This window comes from Vulpes lagopus, chromosome 12 (genome assembly GCF_018345385.1).
Source record: "Vulpes lagopus strain Blue_001 chromosome 12, ASM1834538v1, whole genome shotgun sequence".
Classification (NCBI taxonomy): domain Eukaryota; kingdom Metazoa; phylum Chordata; class Mammalia; order Carnivora; family Canidae; genus Vulpes; species Vulpes lagopus.
In genome coordinates this window covers 21,640,983-21,662,087 of record NC_054835.1, presented here as the reverse complement: position 1 = coordinate 21,662,087, position 21,105 = coordinate 21,640,983, and the positions used below count along the sequence as shown (strand labels likewise).

General features: G+C 48.8%; 1 protein-coding gene across 2 annotated transcripts in view; it reads left to right on the top strand.

Annotated features, from left to right (window-relative positions):
* Positions 1-21,105, top strand: part of ASIC2 (acid sensing ion channel subunit 2) — a 994,353-nt gene that overhangs the window by 717,801 nt on the left and 255,447 nt on the right. The window contains exon 1 of one of the 2 annotated variants that reach the window (XM_041725642.1): positions 16,702-17,596. The exons of the other annotated variant lie outside the window; for it this stretch is intronic. Coding sequence (XP_041581576.1) covers positions 16,883-17,596 — 714 coding nt within the window. The 5' untranslated portion in view covers positions 16,702-16,882. Of the gene's footprint in view, positions 1-16,701; positions 17,597-21,105 lie in introns of those variants that run through there. 2 annotated transcript variants of the gene reach the window in all.

Here is a 21,105-nt window from a genome sequence, read left to right as displayed (position 1 = left end):
AGTATAATACTGTAGTAATATTATTCTGTTAGTCAGTTTTGTAAAAAATTTTGATTGAAAAAGGCATCATCTTGCTTGTTTCCATACAGTGGGGAGAAATGATGGTATTCTAGGAACAAAACATCCTCCAGGGATAGGGATTCTTCAATTATTTATTTAATGCTTTATTTAATGTTTACTACATGCCAAGCATGTGCTCAACTTTGAAATTACTGTCAAGGATGAAATGTTCCCTAGGATCTCATGGTCTGGTGCGAGAGCAGATACAGGAGCATTCATTGGCACTGTGAAATGGTTTGTGTCAATAGAAGTCAACATAATGGTTTTAAATGTTGTACTCAAAGGTTGGATGTGGAGGGTGCACCTCAGTTTGTGTGGTCAGTGATGCCGTCCTTTGGGGTAAGAACTAGAGGTGGGAGGAGAGGATGCAATGAAGGGAACAGAGGAGGAAGAGTGATAGTGGTGGTGGCAAAGAGGGTGTTGGTGGTGGTAAATGAGGGGAAGGAGGAAGGCGACGATTTCAGTTTGGGATTGTTCTACATTCAAGTAGCCTAAGAGGTCCCTAAGCTACATGGACTCTGTCAGAACAATCAGCTCAGGCTCACTTCTTGTGGGATTTCCTCCCTGCCAGGACTCTAGCTCATAGCTCCTCTGTGCTGCCGTTTACATCCTGTATTTCAAAAATGCATCGGAATATCGAATCCACAGATGTCTCTTCTTTGTATTTTTAGTATCCTTTTTTTCTTTTATTACTATCAACTTGATGGAGTTTCTGGAGGCAAAAGATACATGTCTGCAGACAATCCACTATATTTAACCAGGAGTTTCAAAAGTCAATATCTGAGCGGTAAAATAAGTAAGAGGGAAAATAGGAAGGGAAGGAGCAAGATGAGGAAGAAGAAAAGAAGGAGGCAGTGGCACAAAGAGAACAGAGAGAAGCTCTGAGATATAGCTGTAGAACCAGGAGACTGTGGCAATGAAGACAGTAGCCACTTCATTATCGCTCACTGAAATGTGGTGAGAATTTGTCAGCCTCAAATCAAGGGGATCCTTTCGACATACAGAGACAGTGGCTACCACAATGCCAAGTTCCTCCATGTCCTAATCAGCTCAGACCATGTCTGTTTAATGAAGGACATGGAGTTATCACTGAATGGGTTGACCAGTTCACTAACACTACCTACTTGATCTTGCTATTTTTTTTTCTGCTAAAAAGAATGGCTCTTAAATTATGTAGATGATTCATAACGTCTTGGATGTGTAGGTGGCACTGCCTTTCACCAGAAATAGACCAACTCAACCAAGTTCTTTGGTATCATATAGGTTAAATCTCTCCATGGAATAAAATTGCTCCTTTTATTTCTTCTATCTTCCTACCTTCCTTCCTTTTTCCATTCATCACTCATTCATTTGCTTATTCAACAATACAGAGTTATTGGATGGATATCTACAGTATACCAGCTCCCAGGCAAGGCTCTATAACTAAGGTTTGGCTCATGACCATGAGGCTGGTGGGTCTGGCTACAGGCAATACTAGGAGAGGTGTTAAAATAAGGCAACCCAGCAGGGGATTGATTGGAAACCATAAAGGAAGGGAATTCCAAATTAAAGTCCAAATCTGATGAGAGAAGATGAAGAAGAAAAAGTAAGAAGCATAAAGTAAAAAATCTCATGAGCAGGATGAAACATACCCACTGTCCAGAACCCAGGCCTCAAATGATGAGAAGGGGCTGCCTCCCCATGGAGAAGGGGAGGAAGTAGATAAAGTAAAGGAACCATTCATAGTTGTTAAGACTTGAGGAAGCACCATCTCATTAAAAGGAAACATACATTTAGAGATTTCTTAATAATAAGCTGAAAGCCACTAAGTCCTTCCTTCTCCAATTAGCTTGATTCTCTATCCCAGCCAAGAAATCCTTCTTATTAAAGCTAAAGTTTGTTTGTTTAAGATTTCCTGTCTTTTTGGTCTATTTAGCATTTTAAAGGATGTTTGCATCTTTGTTACCTGTCTGACTTTCACATCACCTTGGCCCCTGATTGTTACTATTTTCATTAAGGAGTCTCATGTTGATTCTTCTTGTTCTGTGTCTCTCACACATATTCCTTAATTATTTTTTTCCATGAGAATATTCCTTGGCAATATTGCTTTCCATTCCTGCCATCACCACCGTGCTGAGGCTCTCATCAATTCAAGCAGAGAAGATTGCAATTGTCTCCCTGTCTCCTCCCTGTCTCCAATCTCTTCTCCTACCTGTTGAGAAACTAATTTTCTAAAAGCATCATATTATTTATATTACCCCACTCAAATTTCCTGCAAATGAAACAAAAATACAATAGAATCCTCCTCATTACCTAAATAATAAAGTACACATATACATACACACACCCCCCCACACACACACTCCAATGTGTCCGTAAGCCTCCTTTGTGCCTTATCTGTGTTTACTCACCTTCATGTACAAAGAATCTTCTCTTCTCAGGCTCTGTTCACAGCCTGAGCTACCAAACATATATAAATGAAGCCCTTAAATAGACTTCATTTTCTCAATTTTTTTCCAGGTATTCTTATTTCCTCTGTCTGGAAATCCATCTCTTCTTTCCTCTGTTAGATCCTGTAGTAAAGTGGAAGGAAGGAATACTTAAGGAAAGTCTCTGGCTGTGTAACATTGGACAAATCACTGACTCTCTCTGGGGCACAGTTTCTTTTTCTGTAAATTAGACCAAGGAGATTGGACCAGTTGATCACTAAAGAGCTTCCAGCTCTCACCTGAAGTGAAGTCCACCCTGAGTCTTCCTCACCTACCTTTCCCAAGGTGACTCTCCTTGATAGGGACAGTCACACTGTGGCTTGGAGAATGAGGGTAGCTGGACTCAGGGTACAACATATCTAGAACTGCATTTGTGCCACAGGCATGAAAGCTGAAGCTGACAGATCCATAAATGGCTCTTCTATTTCAGAAGGCAATGATACAAATTAGAGTGTCTGCCTTAGTTACCTCTGTCCAACAAAAGCGCTAGCATTGTATGCGGGCACCAGACTTCCCCAGAACTTACATGCTACACTAGAACATGAGTCTGCAAGCAAGTTTTTATGCTGGCAGCTCAACACAAGTATGGCCAAGAGACAAAAAGAGTGAATGAATGGATAACTCCTAGGTATATAAGATATTCACAAGATGTTTATATTTTCAGAACATTTCACATACATCATGGCACTTGACCCCCACAAGAGCCAAGTGAGGAGACCAAGTGAGCTATAAATCCTACTTAAGTCTACTAAGTGCCAGGCCCTGTTGAGCATGTGTATAGGATACACTAGTGGACAAGCTCAAGATCCTTTCCTTCATTGGAGCTGACATCTTAGCAGAGCAGAATCTATTGCATTGAGACAAATGGAAAAATCCTAAAAGAGAAGTTAACAACCATTGCACAATTATGGAATAAATGCACTGGCAAAAGTTTGATAGTTAATGATAGCAACTACCATTTATTATTCAACAAATATTTACTGAATGCTTACTATATGCCAAGTTCTGTGCTAAATGCTTTACATATGTTATTTTATTTAATCTTTATGCTGGCCCTGCAAGGCAGATATTATCTCCATTTTTCAAATGAGGAAATTAAGACTCAGAGAGTTTAAGGAACCTTCCCAATTTCCACTAACTGGCTTGCATTGGAGCAGAGTGGAGATAATGCTTAGTCCTATTTGCAGGAGCAGGGAAATCTGTAGGGAGGGAGGAGAATGTTGAGCAGGGTCTCAAAACTGAATACATGTTCACCAAGCAAAAAAAAAAAAAAAGAAGAAGAAGGGGATAGATACATGGGCCAGAACGAGAAGGGCTTTATAAGGTAGGATTTCCCAGAACGTCCTGGAATTTTTTTCAAGAACAAAATAGAAAGTATTTATATACCACATTGGGGCAAGTGGACAAGGCTGCAGTCTTGAGCAGCCCCTGAGATTCCTGCTGCCCCAAGCCTGTCCCATAACCCCAAAATAACTGCACTTCCTATGCCCCACTGTATGTCACAGTATGACGGCTGTGAAGGTCTGCAAAAGGCAGCAGGGATTCGTTGAAGGATGTTAAGCCAAGGAATGACAAAATCAGAATGGCAGGGTGGAGATTGAGTTGTAAAGGAAGGAAATCAGAGGCAAGGGATCCAGTTAAAGCTGTAATGAAGGGTAAGCTGTAAGCTGTAGACCAGAAAGGAATACACCAAGGTAGTGGGAGTGAGAATGGATGACCATGGGCTTGAGAATGATTGAAGAGGGCAGCACCAAAAGCCTTGGGTGATGGATGGAATGTGGTGGGAGTGACAACTTAGTTGAGGATAATTCCAAGATTTCAGGTTAAAAAGAGACCTAGAATCCGTGACTGAAATGTCTCTTCCCATGAGTAAAATTGCAGTTCCAAATTTAAAAGGATATATTGTCAATAGTTTACAATGCGGTGCAGACATTTCACATTTCTCTGTACCAATCAATGAGTGAATATGCAAAAGGGAAAAACAAACGTAGACACACACACACACACACACACACACACACACAACCCTTCAAAGGGAAGCGTGCATTCAGGAAGCTAATACATGAGCTGCATTTGTTGAGATAGTCTGATTTCTGACACTCCTTGGTAAGTTGGAATTCTGCTATTCCTATTCCTGTCACCTATTGTACAAGACTTCCAAGTCTTACAGAACAAAACCCTGAAATATTTCTGATGGAGACATGAACGTTAGAACTGTTTTCTCAAATAGAATTCTATTTCTCCATTACTGTTTCTTCCTCCAGGGGGGGAAGATGTGGTAAAAACTGGTCTGTCATTGTTTTTAGTTGAAGAAACAGAAAAGAGATAGAAACATTTAAATACCACAAAACCCCCTTTTATAGAACAAATAAACACCCACAACATACCCCAACTGGCAGCAACGTAATCAATTTGGAATGGTAAGCCACGTGCCAATCCCTGTTTGGCCATCAAGCAAATGACAACAAGGAAGCTTCTGTTTAAGGTAATAGCTGAAACAATGGGAGTAAAAATGAGAATAAAATCTGTGTTAACCATACTCTTTCTCCCAAAGACATTAGTCATTTTTCTGAATAGCCAACATTTCCATGAGTTAAGGATTTACTTTCTCCTTTAAGAATCACAACTTTTTTTATTGGAACAATTTTGCTAAAACTCCTTCTGAAATATATGCCAGCCTTTCTTATATTCTTATAACAAATTATTCAAAACAAAATGCATCATGGTGATGCAAGGCAATCATTGTAAGGTCCAACTATTATTTTGAGCTAAAAGACTCAGGACTATTTGAGATATGTGGAATTTGCCCAACATTAAATGGCATCATTTCTTTTAGTCCTTCTATCTGTTTTTAGAGTTGTTTTGTCTGCTTCTTTGTGGTCAGGCTCTGGCTATACACATTCAGGCTATTAGTACTTTTGAATCTTAAGCCTCCTTGTTTCTTTTCATAACATGTATTACTTTTATTCTGCTGAGAGCCTGAAATACAATACCCAAGCATGTTACCAGGATTGTATGTAAAGTAAGAATAAAAAGATTCTGTAAAAGAAAAGGGCTCACTCATGCTCCAGCCATGTGTTGGTATCTTTAATGCCTAGAAGACTGTAGAGTATATAATGGGGTGGGGGGGATGGTGCAGGGATGCCAGGGAGAGAGAGGATTTGACTTCAGCAAAACCTGATTTTGACATTCAATCATTCACTTGCTATTTCTCATCCTCAGATTCCTCCTTAACACAAATAGAAATTAATAATATCTACTTCACTCAGATGACTGAGGATTAAATGAGATAATGCATGCAAAGTTCCCAGGCCTACCACATTACTAGCCTCAATTAAATAAGGCTGTTATTATTTTTATGGATTTTGTGACATGCATTGTGACTGCTCAAACTGCCCACATGGATTCTTCCTTATTTCCTTGCACTGCCTCTAACCTAGAAATTAGAGTATTATGGGTGTTAAGACCAAGCGGAATTCCAACCATAGTTAAAGATGGAGACATGGTTGTAACTGGGGAAAATGCTCGGGCCCTTCACACTGTTCAGATCCAGCCAGGATCAAATGCATCAAATCAAATTGTCCAGCAAGAGTTTAATCACAAGTCAGAGTGAGGTCTGCAGGCAAAAATTGGGGACAGATGATGGAGACACAGTAAGTAGAAAGGACACAAGGGAAGTAACACCTTAGAAGCAATCCTTACCCAAAGACTTCTCCTTTACTGGGGACAGTTTAACTTCTGATATTGCTTTTATTATGGATCACTATTTGGTCACAGAACATCTATGATGTAAGTCATCACTGGGTTTGAGACTGAGGGGAGGTCCTGGAGGAGCAGGATAATGCAGAGATGGGGCCCCAGGAGTCAGAAGCCGTGATGAAAATACCAGATGGGGCATGGTTCGAGGTGATTGGAGCCAGCCACACCAGGACCACCTCTGTGGCTCACTTTCACTGGGGAGTGCCAGGGTGGGGACATGAGGCTGACCAAGAGGTCCAGGGCTGCAATGCCCAAAACCCAGTGATACCAGTTTATAGAGACAGAAAACTTTCTGCTTCCAATGTGCCTTCTTTCCAAGCTTGGCTCTGGCAAGCTTGTTTGGGTTTAGTTTGTCTAAAATCTATGTGACTTTACCAAAAGAACCTATTTGTTAGTAAATCCTGTCTCTCCTAGTTCCCCTCTGACCATTTTTCATGTGAGAAGAGATGTTTCCCTAGAGAGGTGATCAGGTAAGTGCACGTCCTTTGTGCTCAGATCTTGTTACTCAACACTATTTCATTTCTAACTCAACACATTGGCATCCTTGTCCTAGCCTTTTTTTTTTTTTTTTAATGGTATCATTTCCAATGACATAGGATCACTATGATGTGTTTGGTCATTCCCCTCATTGTTGGGCATATGAACTGTTTTTAATTTTGCTTTCTTTCTTTTTTTCCTCCTCTATCATGAATATCCTCACTGGGAGTACCCTTGTACTTTTTCTTTGCTTTGGGTTATTTCCTTAGGGAACCTACTAAGGTGTGGGATTGCCAGATGAAAGGATATGAACTGTTTCATGGCTCTTATTACACATCAAGCTTATGAACTTGCCTCTATAACTCCAAGCACTTTCAGAAAACTATTTTGAATCTAATGTTATGTGTTAGTGCTATAGGCTGCTAAGAAATATTAAGTGAGTAAACTTGAACAGCGTTGGGCTAAAGAAGTATTGATTAGTAAGGAGAAGCCAAGACTGAGGTCAGGAAGGAAAGAAGGAAGGAAGGAAGGAAGGAAGGAAGGAAGGAAGGAAGGAAGGAAGAAAGGAAGGAAGGAAGGAAGGAAGGAAGAAAGAAAGGGGGGAGGGAGAGGAGAGGGAGGCATCGGGGAGAGGGAAGGAAACAGGCAGGCCGAAAACCCATGGTTTGTAAAGGTGAGTTCCTACCCTGTGACCATGTGGTGGCATTCAGCATGCAAAGTCATTTGGATGTTGAGAGAGGAAATATTTTGTGTGGCCTTCTCTAACTTACTTAGCCCAGCCTGGCATTTATACTCATGGGTGCTTCCCTAAACCTCTCCCAGTCACTAGGCTTGTATAGTTTTAGCTCTGCCTGTAATGGCATCATGAAAGCAAGGAAGAGCATAGTTCCAGATGCACAGCACATACTGAAAACCTAGTTTCTGTCGTCACTTCCTTCATCTCCCCAAAGATTTTTGCAAAGCTCTGAATTATGCTGTCACCCACTTTGTTTTTCCTTCCTCTAAACTCCCAATTTCCTGCCTTTCTAATAATTACCAGGACATTGGAGTCAGACTTGGACTGGAATCTTGGCTCTGCCACTGTGTGACATACTTTGTGTGATCCTAGCCAGGTGACTTCACCTCTCTGAGCTTCATTTTTTCCATCTGGAAAATGAGGCTTAACCCAGTGCCCAATATCTAGCTCAGTGAATGGTTGCATTATGTGATTATGGCTATTACTGTGGCTTATACTGTGCTTAAACCAGCAACAGAGAGGATGAGATTGGAAAGAAAGGTTTCTATACCCCATCCATAAAATGGGAATAATATTACCCACCTGGAAGACTTGTCATGAAGAATCGTTACATGGTACACATAATAGTATATGGTAGGTACTCTGTGTTATTCTCCTTTCCTCTCCTCCCCCACCCTCCCCTCCCCTCCTCTCCCCTCTCCTTCCCCTTCCTCCTCCCACTTTCCTGTCCTGCCCTTCTCTTCCTGTCTTCTGTTTAGATAATCACACAGATCCACACGGTTGCCAAGTAATGCACTGTAATCCTTCCCTTTCTGCTCCTCTGGTGGGTGGACAGGCAAGATAAACTAGGAGTAGAGAAACCCAAAGTATTGGTTTGGCCAGGTCGTTTATAAAGGAAAGTGAGTAAACACACTGCTAGTGACTGAGACAGAGGAAAGCCATGGCTAGGAGGAAAAGCAGCCTGGCTGGAGGCTTTTGACAAATCAACTTAGCCTTAAATCTGAGTCACTGCAGAGGGTCTGTCTGCAAGATAGATTCAGGGCTGGTTACTTAGTGCTCCCCAAAGGGGAGGTGAGAGCCAGGGTAGGATTAAGTCATGGCCGAAAGCAGTTAAAGGGACGGTCAAGGAATTGTGAATAATATGCCTAATTGTACCTGGGGTTTTATATTTCATTAGATCCTATTTTAACGGCATGCCTTTCATAATATGAGCGGATGGTAACTACTGGAGAAGGTTATTATGCTTAACAATTTTAATGAGAGTTTTGTTATGTGTATGGGAGGGGAAATTGGGTAGAAAAGTGTGCAAGGCTCCATTGCTCTGCTAACTTTATGGCCGGTGTTACAACCGAAGACCCAGTTATTCAAGCCTAAACCCAGAATAAGCCAATGATAGGTAAGCAAAGCTGGGGGAAGGAGACTGATTATTGACGTGGCCTGAGCTTAATTTTATCCATGTCATCCACTAGATTGTAAGCTGAGGCAAGGACCAGTGTGGATAGATGTCATATTCTCAGTGCCGAAAACAGCACCTGACATGCTTTAGATACACAATAAATACAGTTATCACTTTCAGCTAATTGTAACCAACTTCATTAAGACCTTGTACTATACAGCCCAAATGCCTAGGCTTGAGTCTAGCCACTGTCTGGACAAGTTACTTATCCAATCTTTGCCTTGATTTCTTCCGTGTAGAAGAGCTATAATGGTGGTATATATCTTATAGGTTTGCTGTGAGGATTATGTGATTTAGCACATGTTCATTGAGCACAGTGCCTGACACAGAGTGTTCAATCAATGTCAGCTATCAAATATCACCATTACCACCATCATCATTGTTACCAATACCACCACTACCATCATCATCACCAACACCACCATCATCATCACCATCATTATCATCATCACCAACACCACTACCATCATCATCAACAACACCAACACCATCATCATCATCATCATCACATCACCATCATCATGACTATCATCAGATCAGCTTCCCAGTGACCAGAGACAAGCTGCTGAGCTCTGTACATCAATTTCCTCTCCTAAATTTAACTACATGGTATTAAGATCATGAAGCACTGACATCCTGTGGTTCTCTCTGTGGTTTTACCCACTCTGTATATTAATCAGAGAAACTTCTGAATCCCAAACTGGCTTTCTCTGCCACCCAATGCATGCTTAACCACCTTCCAAAACCAACCAGAGCTATGTGCTCAGAGCACTCAATTTGTGTGTGTGTGTGTGTGTGTGTATGTTATAATATCCTAAGTAAAATATGAAAAATTTAATCCTATGCCAATACACCTCATAATACTCTTCAGAGTCAAATGGAAATGTATTTGCATTACCCACTCTTTGAGATGACCTCTACAAGAGCTTCTAACCATCAATGTATCTAGCAAAGAGTTAATGAAAAATCTGATAATAAAATGACAAGCTCTTATACCATCTTGTCATAGGACCCTCTGTCCTTGTTGGATGGGAGAGCAGGACAATGTGAAATGAGAAGTTGAAGAAAATAACAGAAGTTGGAATGAGGTGTCAGAGGCAGGCAACCATAAAATAACTGAAAATACAGAGGGGAAAGTGTGAAGAACATGGACTACAATTACTCTAGTAAATGGTATTCACAGAATGCAACCATTTGTGTAAGAAAAGGGGACATATTGAGGCTAAACGGACGTATATATATTCACGAAGTACCACTAATAGATTATACAACAAATTGATGGCCTGAGTTGCCTCTGGGGAGGAAAATGGGTGGCCAGGGGAGGGGAAGGGGTAGAGAGACTTTCTAACTAGACTCTTTATTCTTTTGTCCTTTTAGAACCATGTGAATACATTACAGATTTCAAAATGGATTTTTAAAAAGTTATTTCTCAGGGTGAGCAGAGAATGAACTGGAAGTTGGAATTTAGATTATCGTTCTACATTTTTTTTAGTAACAGTCTATATGATTTACAGCAAGCCTTTCCCCTCTCTGGACCTTGACTTCCTCCCCTAAGGGTGAAGGGGTTAAATTAGATTGAATATCCAGCTCCCAGTTCTCAGGATTTGCCATTCAAGGTAGAGCACTGGGCTTCCGCAGATCTCCCTCCAGCTCTGGGGAGCATCCTACCTGCCCTCTACTCTGGACCTGTCCTTCCAGCTTCTGATCTTTCTCTGGGAGGTGTGGGCCCTCTTACGTCTTTGATTTAGTGCTGGTGAAGATTGGGCAGCTGAGAGTTTGAATTCCAATAAAATGAGGATGGCCAAAGGGCAAGATAGATAGATAGATAGATAGATAGATAGATAGATAGATAGATAAATAGATAGATAGTCTGGGGAGTCTAAGAAAGAGCCCAGAAAAAGAGAAAACTAGGAAAAGTCAAGTGTAATACAAGAAGACCATGCAGTGAGAAAAACAGTGGACATACTGAAGCACAGAGAAAGGCAAGATGGACAAGCAACTCCAATGCCAGCCCCATGGTAGAGGGTGGGAGGCGTGGGAGGGTAAAGTTTTTGTGCAATGTGCTAAGACCATGGTGAAGGGGTCCTCCTTGATCTTTCCATCAGTGCAGGAATTCCTAGCATGACTACTTGGACATTTTCTCAGGTCCTGTGACATTGCAGCCACCTCTATGATGGCCAGCATAGAGGCCACCAATAATATGAACTAAAGAGGTATCAGATAGGACCACTAGATCTCAGGAAGAGGTCAGGAAAAGAGAAAGGGGAGAGAAAGATAAGAAGGAGAAAAGAGAAGGAGGAGGAAGAGGGAAGCAGAGTGACAGAGAGCCAAAGTCAGTACAGAGATGGGGAAAAAAGAGAGAAACAGATTTGGGTACACAGGCAAACCCACAAAAGCCCACTACCCCATAAGATCAGTGGACTTTAGTGCTAAAAGTCATATTGACTCATTACAATGAGCAGCGGAGTCCTAAAAGAGTGCATTTGGCATCCTAAGCTGAGCCACCCAGAACCCAACGTTATATCCCCTCTCCCCACCCACTATGTCCACTAATCCCAGAGGTAAGAGGGCAAATAAGAACACACCATCACCATAGCAAAAGGCTTGGTGTGCTCATACTCTGCAGGGGTTGGTGGTCACATTTTAAGGATGTTGACCTCCAAGATCCCACTTTGAAAGCACAAGCACAGGAGTAACAGTTGTAGGAACGGGTGATGCTTTCCTGAGAAGAGAAGACTTATCTTGAAGAGTTTGTTAGGTGGGCAGACTGCTGGAACCCCTTTCAGCATCAATGTACTCTGATTCGGTAAAGTATTTTTGAAGGGTTCCCATGTGAAAGAGAGATCAAACTTATTTGTGCAGGTCTCCAGAGATAAATTAGGGGAAATGAGAGAAATGAACAAAACAACAGATTCCAATTTGACGAAAGGAAGGAGCTTCAAACACTGCCAGATGTTCCAGAATAGAACCGGTTACCAGTGGACAGTTCCTAAAAGGGTGTGTAGGAGGGATTCCTATAGCAGGTAGGGAGCAGGGCGAGCTGGCTCCTCAGACACTTTCCAATGCCTGACCCCTGAGTAGGAGGGATTAGCGGTGAACAGGAATGTTGGGGGCTCTGGTGAAGCCTGATTAAGCCAACAAGGATCAGCTCTGAAAATTGGATTATAAGAACCAGAAAATCACATTGGCTGAAATCAGCCTCCCCCTCCCAACAAACTCCTTGGATTTGAGAAAGAGCTCATAATTAGTGGTGGTAGTCCCATCCTGGGAAGTGGGCTGGCTGGCCAGTAAGTAGAGGCCTTGCTGTCACTGCACACAAGCATGGCACAGAAGAAAAGGCCAGGATTCCAGGTGTGAGCAACAGATGTTTTAGAGATAAACAAGAAAAGGAAGATTTTCTTGAAAGCTTATTATTGGTAAATCACAATGTTAAATTCTAATTTCTTGGTGGAGAGGTTATGTGGGTCAGCTCATGCGCTGCCTTGCGAATTTGTTTTTCTGGCCAAGCGAGTCTTCCAGGACAGGAAAGCTAATTCCCATGTGCTGTCATTCAATAGAGCAGAGATGATATGGGGTAGGGTTTGAGACCACGGGAGCTGGAGCCAGACTGCTGGGATTCAAAGGCTGCTCTGCAGCTTAGTAGCTGTGTGGCTTAGGGTGAGTAGCTCTACCTCTATGTGGTAAGGATTCCTCTGCTTTGAAGTACAGAAAATAATAATATTCACCTCATACAATCATTTTAAGGATTAAATACTTGGAACACTTGTCTTTAGTGTAAGTAACTTAGAACAGGCCCTAGTGCTTAGGAAGTCCTATATTTATTTTATTATCTGTTTATTATTATTATTATTATTATTATTATTATTATTATTATTATACTTTTGCAAGAAGCATGGTGGAAAGGGAAAATCTTGGGCTTTGGAATGAGTTAGAGTTTAGTTCTGAGCCCTTGGTTCACAAATATATAAAGAGAACCAAAATTCTTCCGTTGCGGGATTGGAGTGAGAAATTAAATACATTTACATGTCCAATTCAATGTGTGACATACAGAAATATTCAAGAAATCCTAGTTCCTTTCCCCTCCTCCTGTCTCAGGGTGCCTTGTCAGTGTGCCAGGCACTGTGCTTAGAGGGAGGGACACAAACATGAGTGAGGTGTAGTCTCTGTCCTCAAAGGGTTCATGTCCAGAAGAATACCCTGGACATACATAGTTGAAAGGTACTACTGCAAGGGCCATGATGGCTCCAATTTCCCGGGAGGTGATGCTTAAGCTGGGGCTTGAAGAAAGAGTGGAGTTTGCTGAGCTGGTGGAAGTACTGGTCCAGGTGGGGGGTGGGGGTGCATGGGGGTAGGGAACTCACTGCATACGTACGCCATAGAGAGTGCCACTGATCTTTGCTAGGGTCACTAGCCATCCCTGTGCCTCCTGCTGGATTTCTGTGCCAAGAGCCTGGAGCCTACGCAGGATACCTCTCCCCTCTCTGGAAGAGCAACCCATCTGGAGAATTAACAGGAAAACCCACGGCACAGAAGACATCCGGGCAACCAACAACAGCAGGTGTACATTTCAAGAGGGAAACTGCCAGGAAAGAAACAGCCCGCAGCCCTGAACGTATCAGAAACATAGAACATCCTAAAGGTTTCTTTAAGACAGATCTCCGTGCCAGGCCAGAGTTAGGACTCTGGAAGATGTGATGTGCTTGCACTGGCTGCCTCTTCAGCAACTGCGCTGCTGAGCTCACAAGCTCCACCTTAGCTGGGATACGTATCACTGTGGCAACTTACAGGAACGTTAGGACCAGGCTGGGAGCCTCTGATAGAAACCCCATAAAACTGGCAGATTCAGAACCTTCCCCCAAAAGCCAGCAACAGACAGCTTCAAGGAACAGAATCCAAAATAGAAAAACCCACTTCAGTAGCTTTTTCTGCTGGTGAATGAGACGAGTCTCCAGGTGTGTGTGTGATGCGTGTGTGAGGCAGGTGCACGTGTGTTTATGTACGGGGGTGAGTGAGGATGAGTGGGGCTCAGATGTCCTCTTCTCCAGAGACCCGATGCAGGGAGCTGTCAAGCTGACAGAATGCCCTCCAGGTCAGTGAAGAGCGAAAGCCCACCCAGTACCACTCAGACACTCTGGGCTCATTCAACAGATTTGCCAGAAGCACCCCTAAGAAGTCATCATAAAGTAGGTGAAATTCCTCTCCCGGCCCAAATCCCAAATCCCGCTACTTCACTAAGTGCCCTCCCACCTTTGGGATCTTTTTCACACTGTCTCTACCCCGCTACAACTCCCATCAAAACCCACTCTCTGGAAAACCCCTCTATCCCATGGAATAATGGGGCTGAAGCATTACCTCTTCCACTGAGGCTTCAGGGGGTCAGTCCGAGGTCTGAGTAGCACACATTCATTGCCAGGTAGCTGCGAGAGCTGCAGGATTCCAGCTCCGCCCTCAAGGTGCCTGGCCCACAGTGCAAACTGTAAAGCTATGGGGTGCAGTAGAAAGAGCCAGGGCTTTGGGCACCTGGGTGCAGAATCCCAGTCTGTCACTTGCAGGCTGTATGACTTTGGCCACGTACTTGTCCTCCCTAGTCTCACCTGTGACATGGAGCTAGCAGTACACTATGTGCTTCATCCATCGTCCCAAACACACCAAAGTAGAATATTACAAAGGCTAAATAAAATCATCCAAAGGTGCCTGAGGATTAGCGGGAGCCCCTGAGCCTGCCCAGAAGGCGGGGGGTGGGGGGGTGACATCATGAGCCCTTACACTGTAGGCTCACAGGTGAATGGCAGAAATGGAGCCTCCTGTCCTGGGAAGCCACACTCCTCCCTGCTGCCCTCCTACGAGAGCTGTGCTGGCTGACCGCTCTAGGGCTGAGCAGCAGACCCTTGGTGGTGGGGCTGGGGGGTGGGTGGGGGGCGCTGCACACCTGGGAAGCTCCCAAGAGGCAGAGCCCACCTTGCCAGAGGCCCAATCACCACTCCTAGCACCTCAACTCACATACCACACACCCAGACACGCATGCAAAACACACCCACCACATCCAGAAACTCCGCTATGCATCTGCACATCAACACACCCATTCATACCCACCACCCGGTGCACACACACACCTACACACAGAGAACACACACACACCATCCCAGAACCCTATCCTACACACATCACACCCACTCAGGTAGCCACAGTACATCCTCTGCAGATAAGCTCACATGCACGAGATGCACAGAAATACCCGTTCGGCACATGCACACACACCTACCCACACTGTGCGACGCCCCCCTCACACACTTGTCCACATGCCCACACTACACGGCAGCTCACTCTCCGTGCAGCCCATCTCCCAGCCCGAGCTGTTCTCACACTTGTCTACACATGGCTTCGCGACGATTCTGCCCCCCATCCCTCCCCCCGGCCCGCACGCTCTGGCACATCTGTGCGGCGCATCCCCGCCCGGCCGGCTCCGGCGAGAGGCTCCCCGCTCGGCGTGCAGCGGCCACAGTGGCCGGGAATTAAAATGCAGCGAGGAGGAGCCGGGCGCGTCAGCACCGCGTCTCCAGGAGCGCACACGCTCGCCGCCGCCGCCCCGCCCGCCCGGAGCCGTGCGGCCAGCGAGCGCAGGAGCAGGTGCTGGAAACCCAGCCGCGCCGGCGTCGCGCGGCCGCTGCCCAAGTTCGCCCGGGGCCCGAGGAGGGCCGGGCAGCCGGGAGAGGAGCGCAGCCCGCGCCGCCGCCCCGCCGCCCCGCCGCCCCGCCGCCCCGCCGCCCCGCCGCCCCGCCCCGCCGCGGGCTCGCAGCCCGGAGAGCAGGACGCGCGGAGCGGCGAGTCCCGGTCACCCCGCCGGGAGGTGCAGCCGCGGCTCCGCAGTGCCCCGCACCTGGCGCCGCCGGGGCAGCGGGGAGACCAGGCGGGGGCCAAGGAGGCCGGCCTTCTCCGGAGAGCCGAGGCGCCCGGGAGAGTGGGAGGGAGCAGGGACACTTTCCTCGGGCCAGCAGCCCGGGAGGGCCCCGCAGCAGGCAGCCCCCCGCGGGACGCCCCGAGAAGCCCCCAGCCCCGGGCGAGGGCGAGGGCGAGGGCGAGGGCGAGGGCGAGGGCGGGCGCGTCGCACGCGGGGCTCAGGCGCGGGCCTTGGGGGAGCCCTCGAGGGTCTCCGCCGAGCGCAGCCCGGGGCGCGGCGGCCGGATCGCGCCGCGGCGGGAAAGAGCGCAGCAGCGGCTGAGCGACCCCTCGCGGGGTACACGCCCACCCCACCCGCCGCGCCCGAGCCCGCGCCCGCGCCCGCGCCCGCGCCCGCGCCCGAGCGAGCCCGAGCCCGAGCCCGAGCCCGAGCCCGAGCCCGAGCCCAGCCGCGGCGGCCTCTGGGGGCGCTCGTTCCCCGGCGCCTTCTCTCTCGGGTCCCAGCGCCGCGGGGCGACGGGCTGGGCTGGCCGGGCCCCTGGGCATGTCCGCATCAGGGATGGTGGCCGCGTGGCTGCTCTCCCCAGACCGGCGTCAGAGCCGGGGCTAGGCGGCGCGGGGCTAGGCGGCGCGGGGTCCCCCGGGGTCCAAGACGAGGGCAGGCGCGCGCGGGCGCAGCGCCCGGCACCCGAGAGGCGGCGCCCGGCGGGGCCCCTCTAGAGGCAGCGGCGGGGCCAGGCGCCCTCCAGGAGGACTAGGGGCCCGGAGAGCCCGGGGGGCGCTCGGCGGACGCCAGGGCCAGGGCCGGCGGGGGCGGCGGGGCGGCGGGGCGGCGGGGCGGGCGGCGGGCGGGCGGGCGGGCATGCCGCGCCACCGGGGCTCCTTTCGGGCGTACGCTTCCCTGGCGCGGGCTGCGCGCGGCGGCCGCCGCCGCTGCTGCTGCTGCTGCTTCCACTGCTGTTGCGGACTCCCATGGCGGCTCCGCCCGGCCGGGGCCGCCGCCGCTGCCGCCAGCCGCGGGCTGAATGAATGAGCCGGAGCGGCGCAGCCCGGCTGCCCGCGGCCGCGCTCACCGGCCCGGGACGCTTCCGCATGGCCCGCGAGGAGCCGGCGCCGGCGGCCGTGGCGGCGGCGGGGCAGCCCGGGGGCGGCCGGGGCGGCGCGCGCGAGCGGGCGCTGCAGGGGCCGGGGGCCGCCCGCAGGGGGCGGCCGTCGCTGAGCCGCGCTAAGCTGCACGGGCTGCGGCACATGTGCGCCGGGCGCTCGGCGGCGGGGGGCTCCTTCCAGCGGCGCGCGCTCTGGGTGCTGGCCTTCTGCACGTCCCTCGGCCTGCTGCTGTCCTGGTCCTCGAACCGCCTGCTCTACTGGCTCAGCTTCCCGTCGCACACGCGGGTGCACCGCGAGTGGAGCCGCCAGCTGCCCTTCCCCGCCGTCACCGTGTGCAACAACAACCCGCTGCGCTTCCCGCGCCTCTCCAAGGGGGACCTCTACTACGCCGGCCACTGGCTCGGGCTGCTGCTGCCCAACCGCACCGCGCGCCCGCTGGTCAGCGAGCTGCTGCGGGGCGACGAGCCGCGCCGCCAGTGGTTCCGCAAGCTGGCCGACTTCCGCCTCTTCCTGCCGCCGCGCCACTTCGAGGGCATCAGCGCCGCCTTCATGGACCGCCTGGGCCACCAGCTGGAGGACATGCTGCTCTCCTGCAAGTACCGCGGCGAGCTCTGCGGCCCGCACAACTTCTCCTCCGTGAGTTGCCCTCCGCGCGGACCCGCTCCCTCCGCTCCCCGCCCCCCCCCCCCGCCCCGCGCTCCAGGCTCAGCACCCCCCCACCCCCCAGGGTAGCACACCCGGCCGCCTGCGGTGACATCATTCCGGGATGCCGAGGCCGAACCCACTCTTGGGTCCCCTGAGCCTCGCTCGTCCTCCAGGTCGTGGCAAGTTGGACCTAACTGTAGGAGGCGTGACCTCGCTCTCCTGTCCCGGCTCTCGCCTTCGTCAGCCCCCAGACCCTCAGCTCTGCTCCTCTGGTCCCCTCTGGTGAAGGCCAGACCTCTTCGTCCCGGACCCCCCCCCCCCCCCCCCGCCGCCCACGCAGGTGCACAGGACCCCAGGCAACTGCCCTGTGTCTCGGGTGAAGGGATGGGACGAGAGGGATGCGTGTTTTACTTCTGGGTTTGTGGTCTTCGGGAAAACCAGCAGGAAGCTCTTCAAAAATGGGCCATCAGCAGAATCGCACTGCTCTAAGCAGCTTATGCCTGAGTTCCAAAACACTGGAATCTAGGGAGACTTTGGAGGAAACGCCCAGAATATTAACCAACACCGAAGCGAGCCAGTTAGCTGGGGGTACTCTGCAGCCTCTTCCGCTGCCTTGTTTAAAAGCTCTGTCTTCGGCATCCAGGGGGAATTGCAGTGGTGGGCGTCAGTGGGGGCTTGGACCCCACGGAGTGAGTGAGTATGGGTCCGGCTCTAGAGAAGCCACCACCCTGCAGTGGGGAAAGCAGCCTCATAGAGATATTGATGTGAACAGCAGGGGCCAGGAGAAGCTGTGTTCGGGGTTTGTAAACCATTTGCTGTGCTGGTTCCCCCACGCTGTGGGTCTGGATAATGCAGCTGTCAGACAGAAGGTATCTGCCTCGTGCGGTCTGCCTTGGAGGAGTTCTGGTGCCAAACCCCAGCGTGGCACAAGCCTGTCCAGTCATTCGTGTGTAAATGCCTCTTAGGTGGGTTTGGGTTTTTCCACTAGAGCGGGGAAGGTTTGTGCTTACCTGTCATGCTCTGGTGATGATTTTACCAGCCCCTTTGCCTCACTCCTGACAGCCTTGTATCTGACAGCGCTTTTCCTGTGGTGGTGAAGAGATACCATCGTTCCAACAGGTGTGGGCTCAGATGCCAGTCAGGCCAGGCCTCCGATTGGCTAATTGGGCTAGTCCTTGTCAAGGATGGTGACCCTGGGCTTCGGTCTTGCTCTCCTTGCTTTGCCTTACGTAGAGCAGCCCTGACTTACCCATTCCCCAAATATCCCTTGTGTCCTGGGCTTTTCAGCCTGCCTTTGAGGAATCCCTACCCGGTGGCTCCTCTGCCTACTTCAGCAAACACGTGCTGCTACCTATGTGCTTCTAAGTGACTCCTTTCAGACTTCAAATGCAACGCCAAGTTCTACAGAGATGAAGGGATGAGACTAGCGATGCCTTGTTTATTGTTTGGCTGACCGCTAACTAGCAGCCACTAACATGAGACTGAAGTTCAATTTATATTCAACTATCAGCAACACAGCCCGCCAGATAGAATCGTGCACATCTGATGATGGCTATACAAAGTGTGCAGCACTGCCGGCTAACAGCCACTATTCACTTTTGACATTCACGCACTGCTGCGTTAGCAATGAGTTTAGTTTTATTCCCGTTTTATAGATTGAGGAAGAGGAGGTTCCACAATGCTGTCCAAAGCTCAGAGCCAGTAGGTTGGAAGTCCAACTTTGCATAGCATCAGCTGTATTACACAGAAACCACATGTAGCCTTCTTCTCTGAGCCGGAGCCTCCTTGCTATTAGAAGATCCCTGTGTAGGACTCTTGCCCTCCCTAACCCCTGCCAGCTCCCATTCCTCCTTAGAGTGTGATTGGGAGAGTGGAAAGGGGAGTTGCCTCAGGGGGTGCAGTCATAGCCTTGGGCACATGATACAGGTGCCTAACCCACCTCCACCTCCAGACATACAGCACCTTCGGGAACCACCTGGCCTCAGTCTCCCCAGCAGGTATGGCCATGAGTTGAAGCAACCCGGACCCTTCCCACTGGCGTACACCCTCCTCTTACTCACCTGCACCCTGTCTTCCTTCAGCTGGAGAGCTTGCAGATACACACACATACACACACAAAAACACATACACACACGTAAACAAAAGAAATACCTCCCTTCCCCAAATATGTGTTCCCTAGGCACTCCAGTGACCCCCTAGTGACTTCCTTTCATGACCCTGACCCTTAACTTTCCAGCCCCTTCTTAACATTTCATGCTGTAGTTTTTGTTTTGTTTTGTTTTTTTTGTTGTTTTTTTTACCAAAGACCTCAGAATTAAAGGCCATATCCCTTTATCCATGAAAGCTGGAAGCTATTTCAGAAGAGCATCAAATACAGAGCAGGCCATCAGGAATATTTTCCTCTAATTACACCAACCTGACTCAGATCTTTGTCATCTCTGGTGGAGTGGCACCATAGTGCAGTGGGTAAGACCATGAATGCTCAAGCTACCCTGATGATTCAAATCCTGAGACCACCACTTACTGTGTGCCCTCCGGGCAAGTGGCTTAGCCTCTCTGTTCTTTAGTTTCCTACTCCATCTAGTGGAGGTAACAAATGCACCATATTTGTTGTGTGTAAATGGATGGATGGGTGGATCAATCAATAGATAGACAGATGTGTATACGCATGCATATAATGAGGGAGGAGCTCTTAAAACTGTGCTGGCTCCTATAAAAATGTTGCCTTTAAATGACATCCATCTCCTAATTGGTCTGTTGGCCTCCAGCTCATTGCCCCTCCTCTTTTCATCCATTCCCTACGCTATAGCCAGAGTAGTTCTAAAGTTCCACCTGAAGCGTGTCATCCCCCTTCTTAAAACCCCTCAGTAGATCCCTTGCCCTCAGACTCTGCACCTATGCCCTGCCTCACCTCCTGTCCACTCTGGTGCCACATCCTTAAGTTCTGCAAACAGCTTACAACAGCTGGACCACCGCTCCCCAAGCCACTCTGCCTTCTTCTGCTGCTATAAGTGCTCCCTGCCCTCTATGCCCCCTCTCCCCACACACAACCACACACACACACACACACACACTGCTTTGTCTGCCTCAGGACACTACTCATCCTTCAGCATCCAGACCTGGGGTTTCTTCTGCTTTGGAGCCTGTCCTGACTGCCACACTCTCCTCCTCTCATCAACCAGCAACTGACGCCTTCTTCCTTTCTGCCCCTCTATCACCTCCTTTAGGTGTCAGTCTTCACACCTACTGGTCCGTGACTGTTCCTCACTCTAGACCCCGGCCAGAGTCACATATGATTTCCCCAACCTCTCCAGCACACAGGCTGACACATAAGTGTTGAGGAAAGGCCTGGAGAATGAACCCCTTCACCAGGTACCCCCAAGACTTGTTGTTGTCCTGGAAGACCCACGCCAAGACTCTTGGCTTAATTTCTCCAGGGAACACCAGTGGCATGCATTTCTACTAAGGAAATGCCTGGGCAGTTTCTGGGCATTTATTAC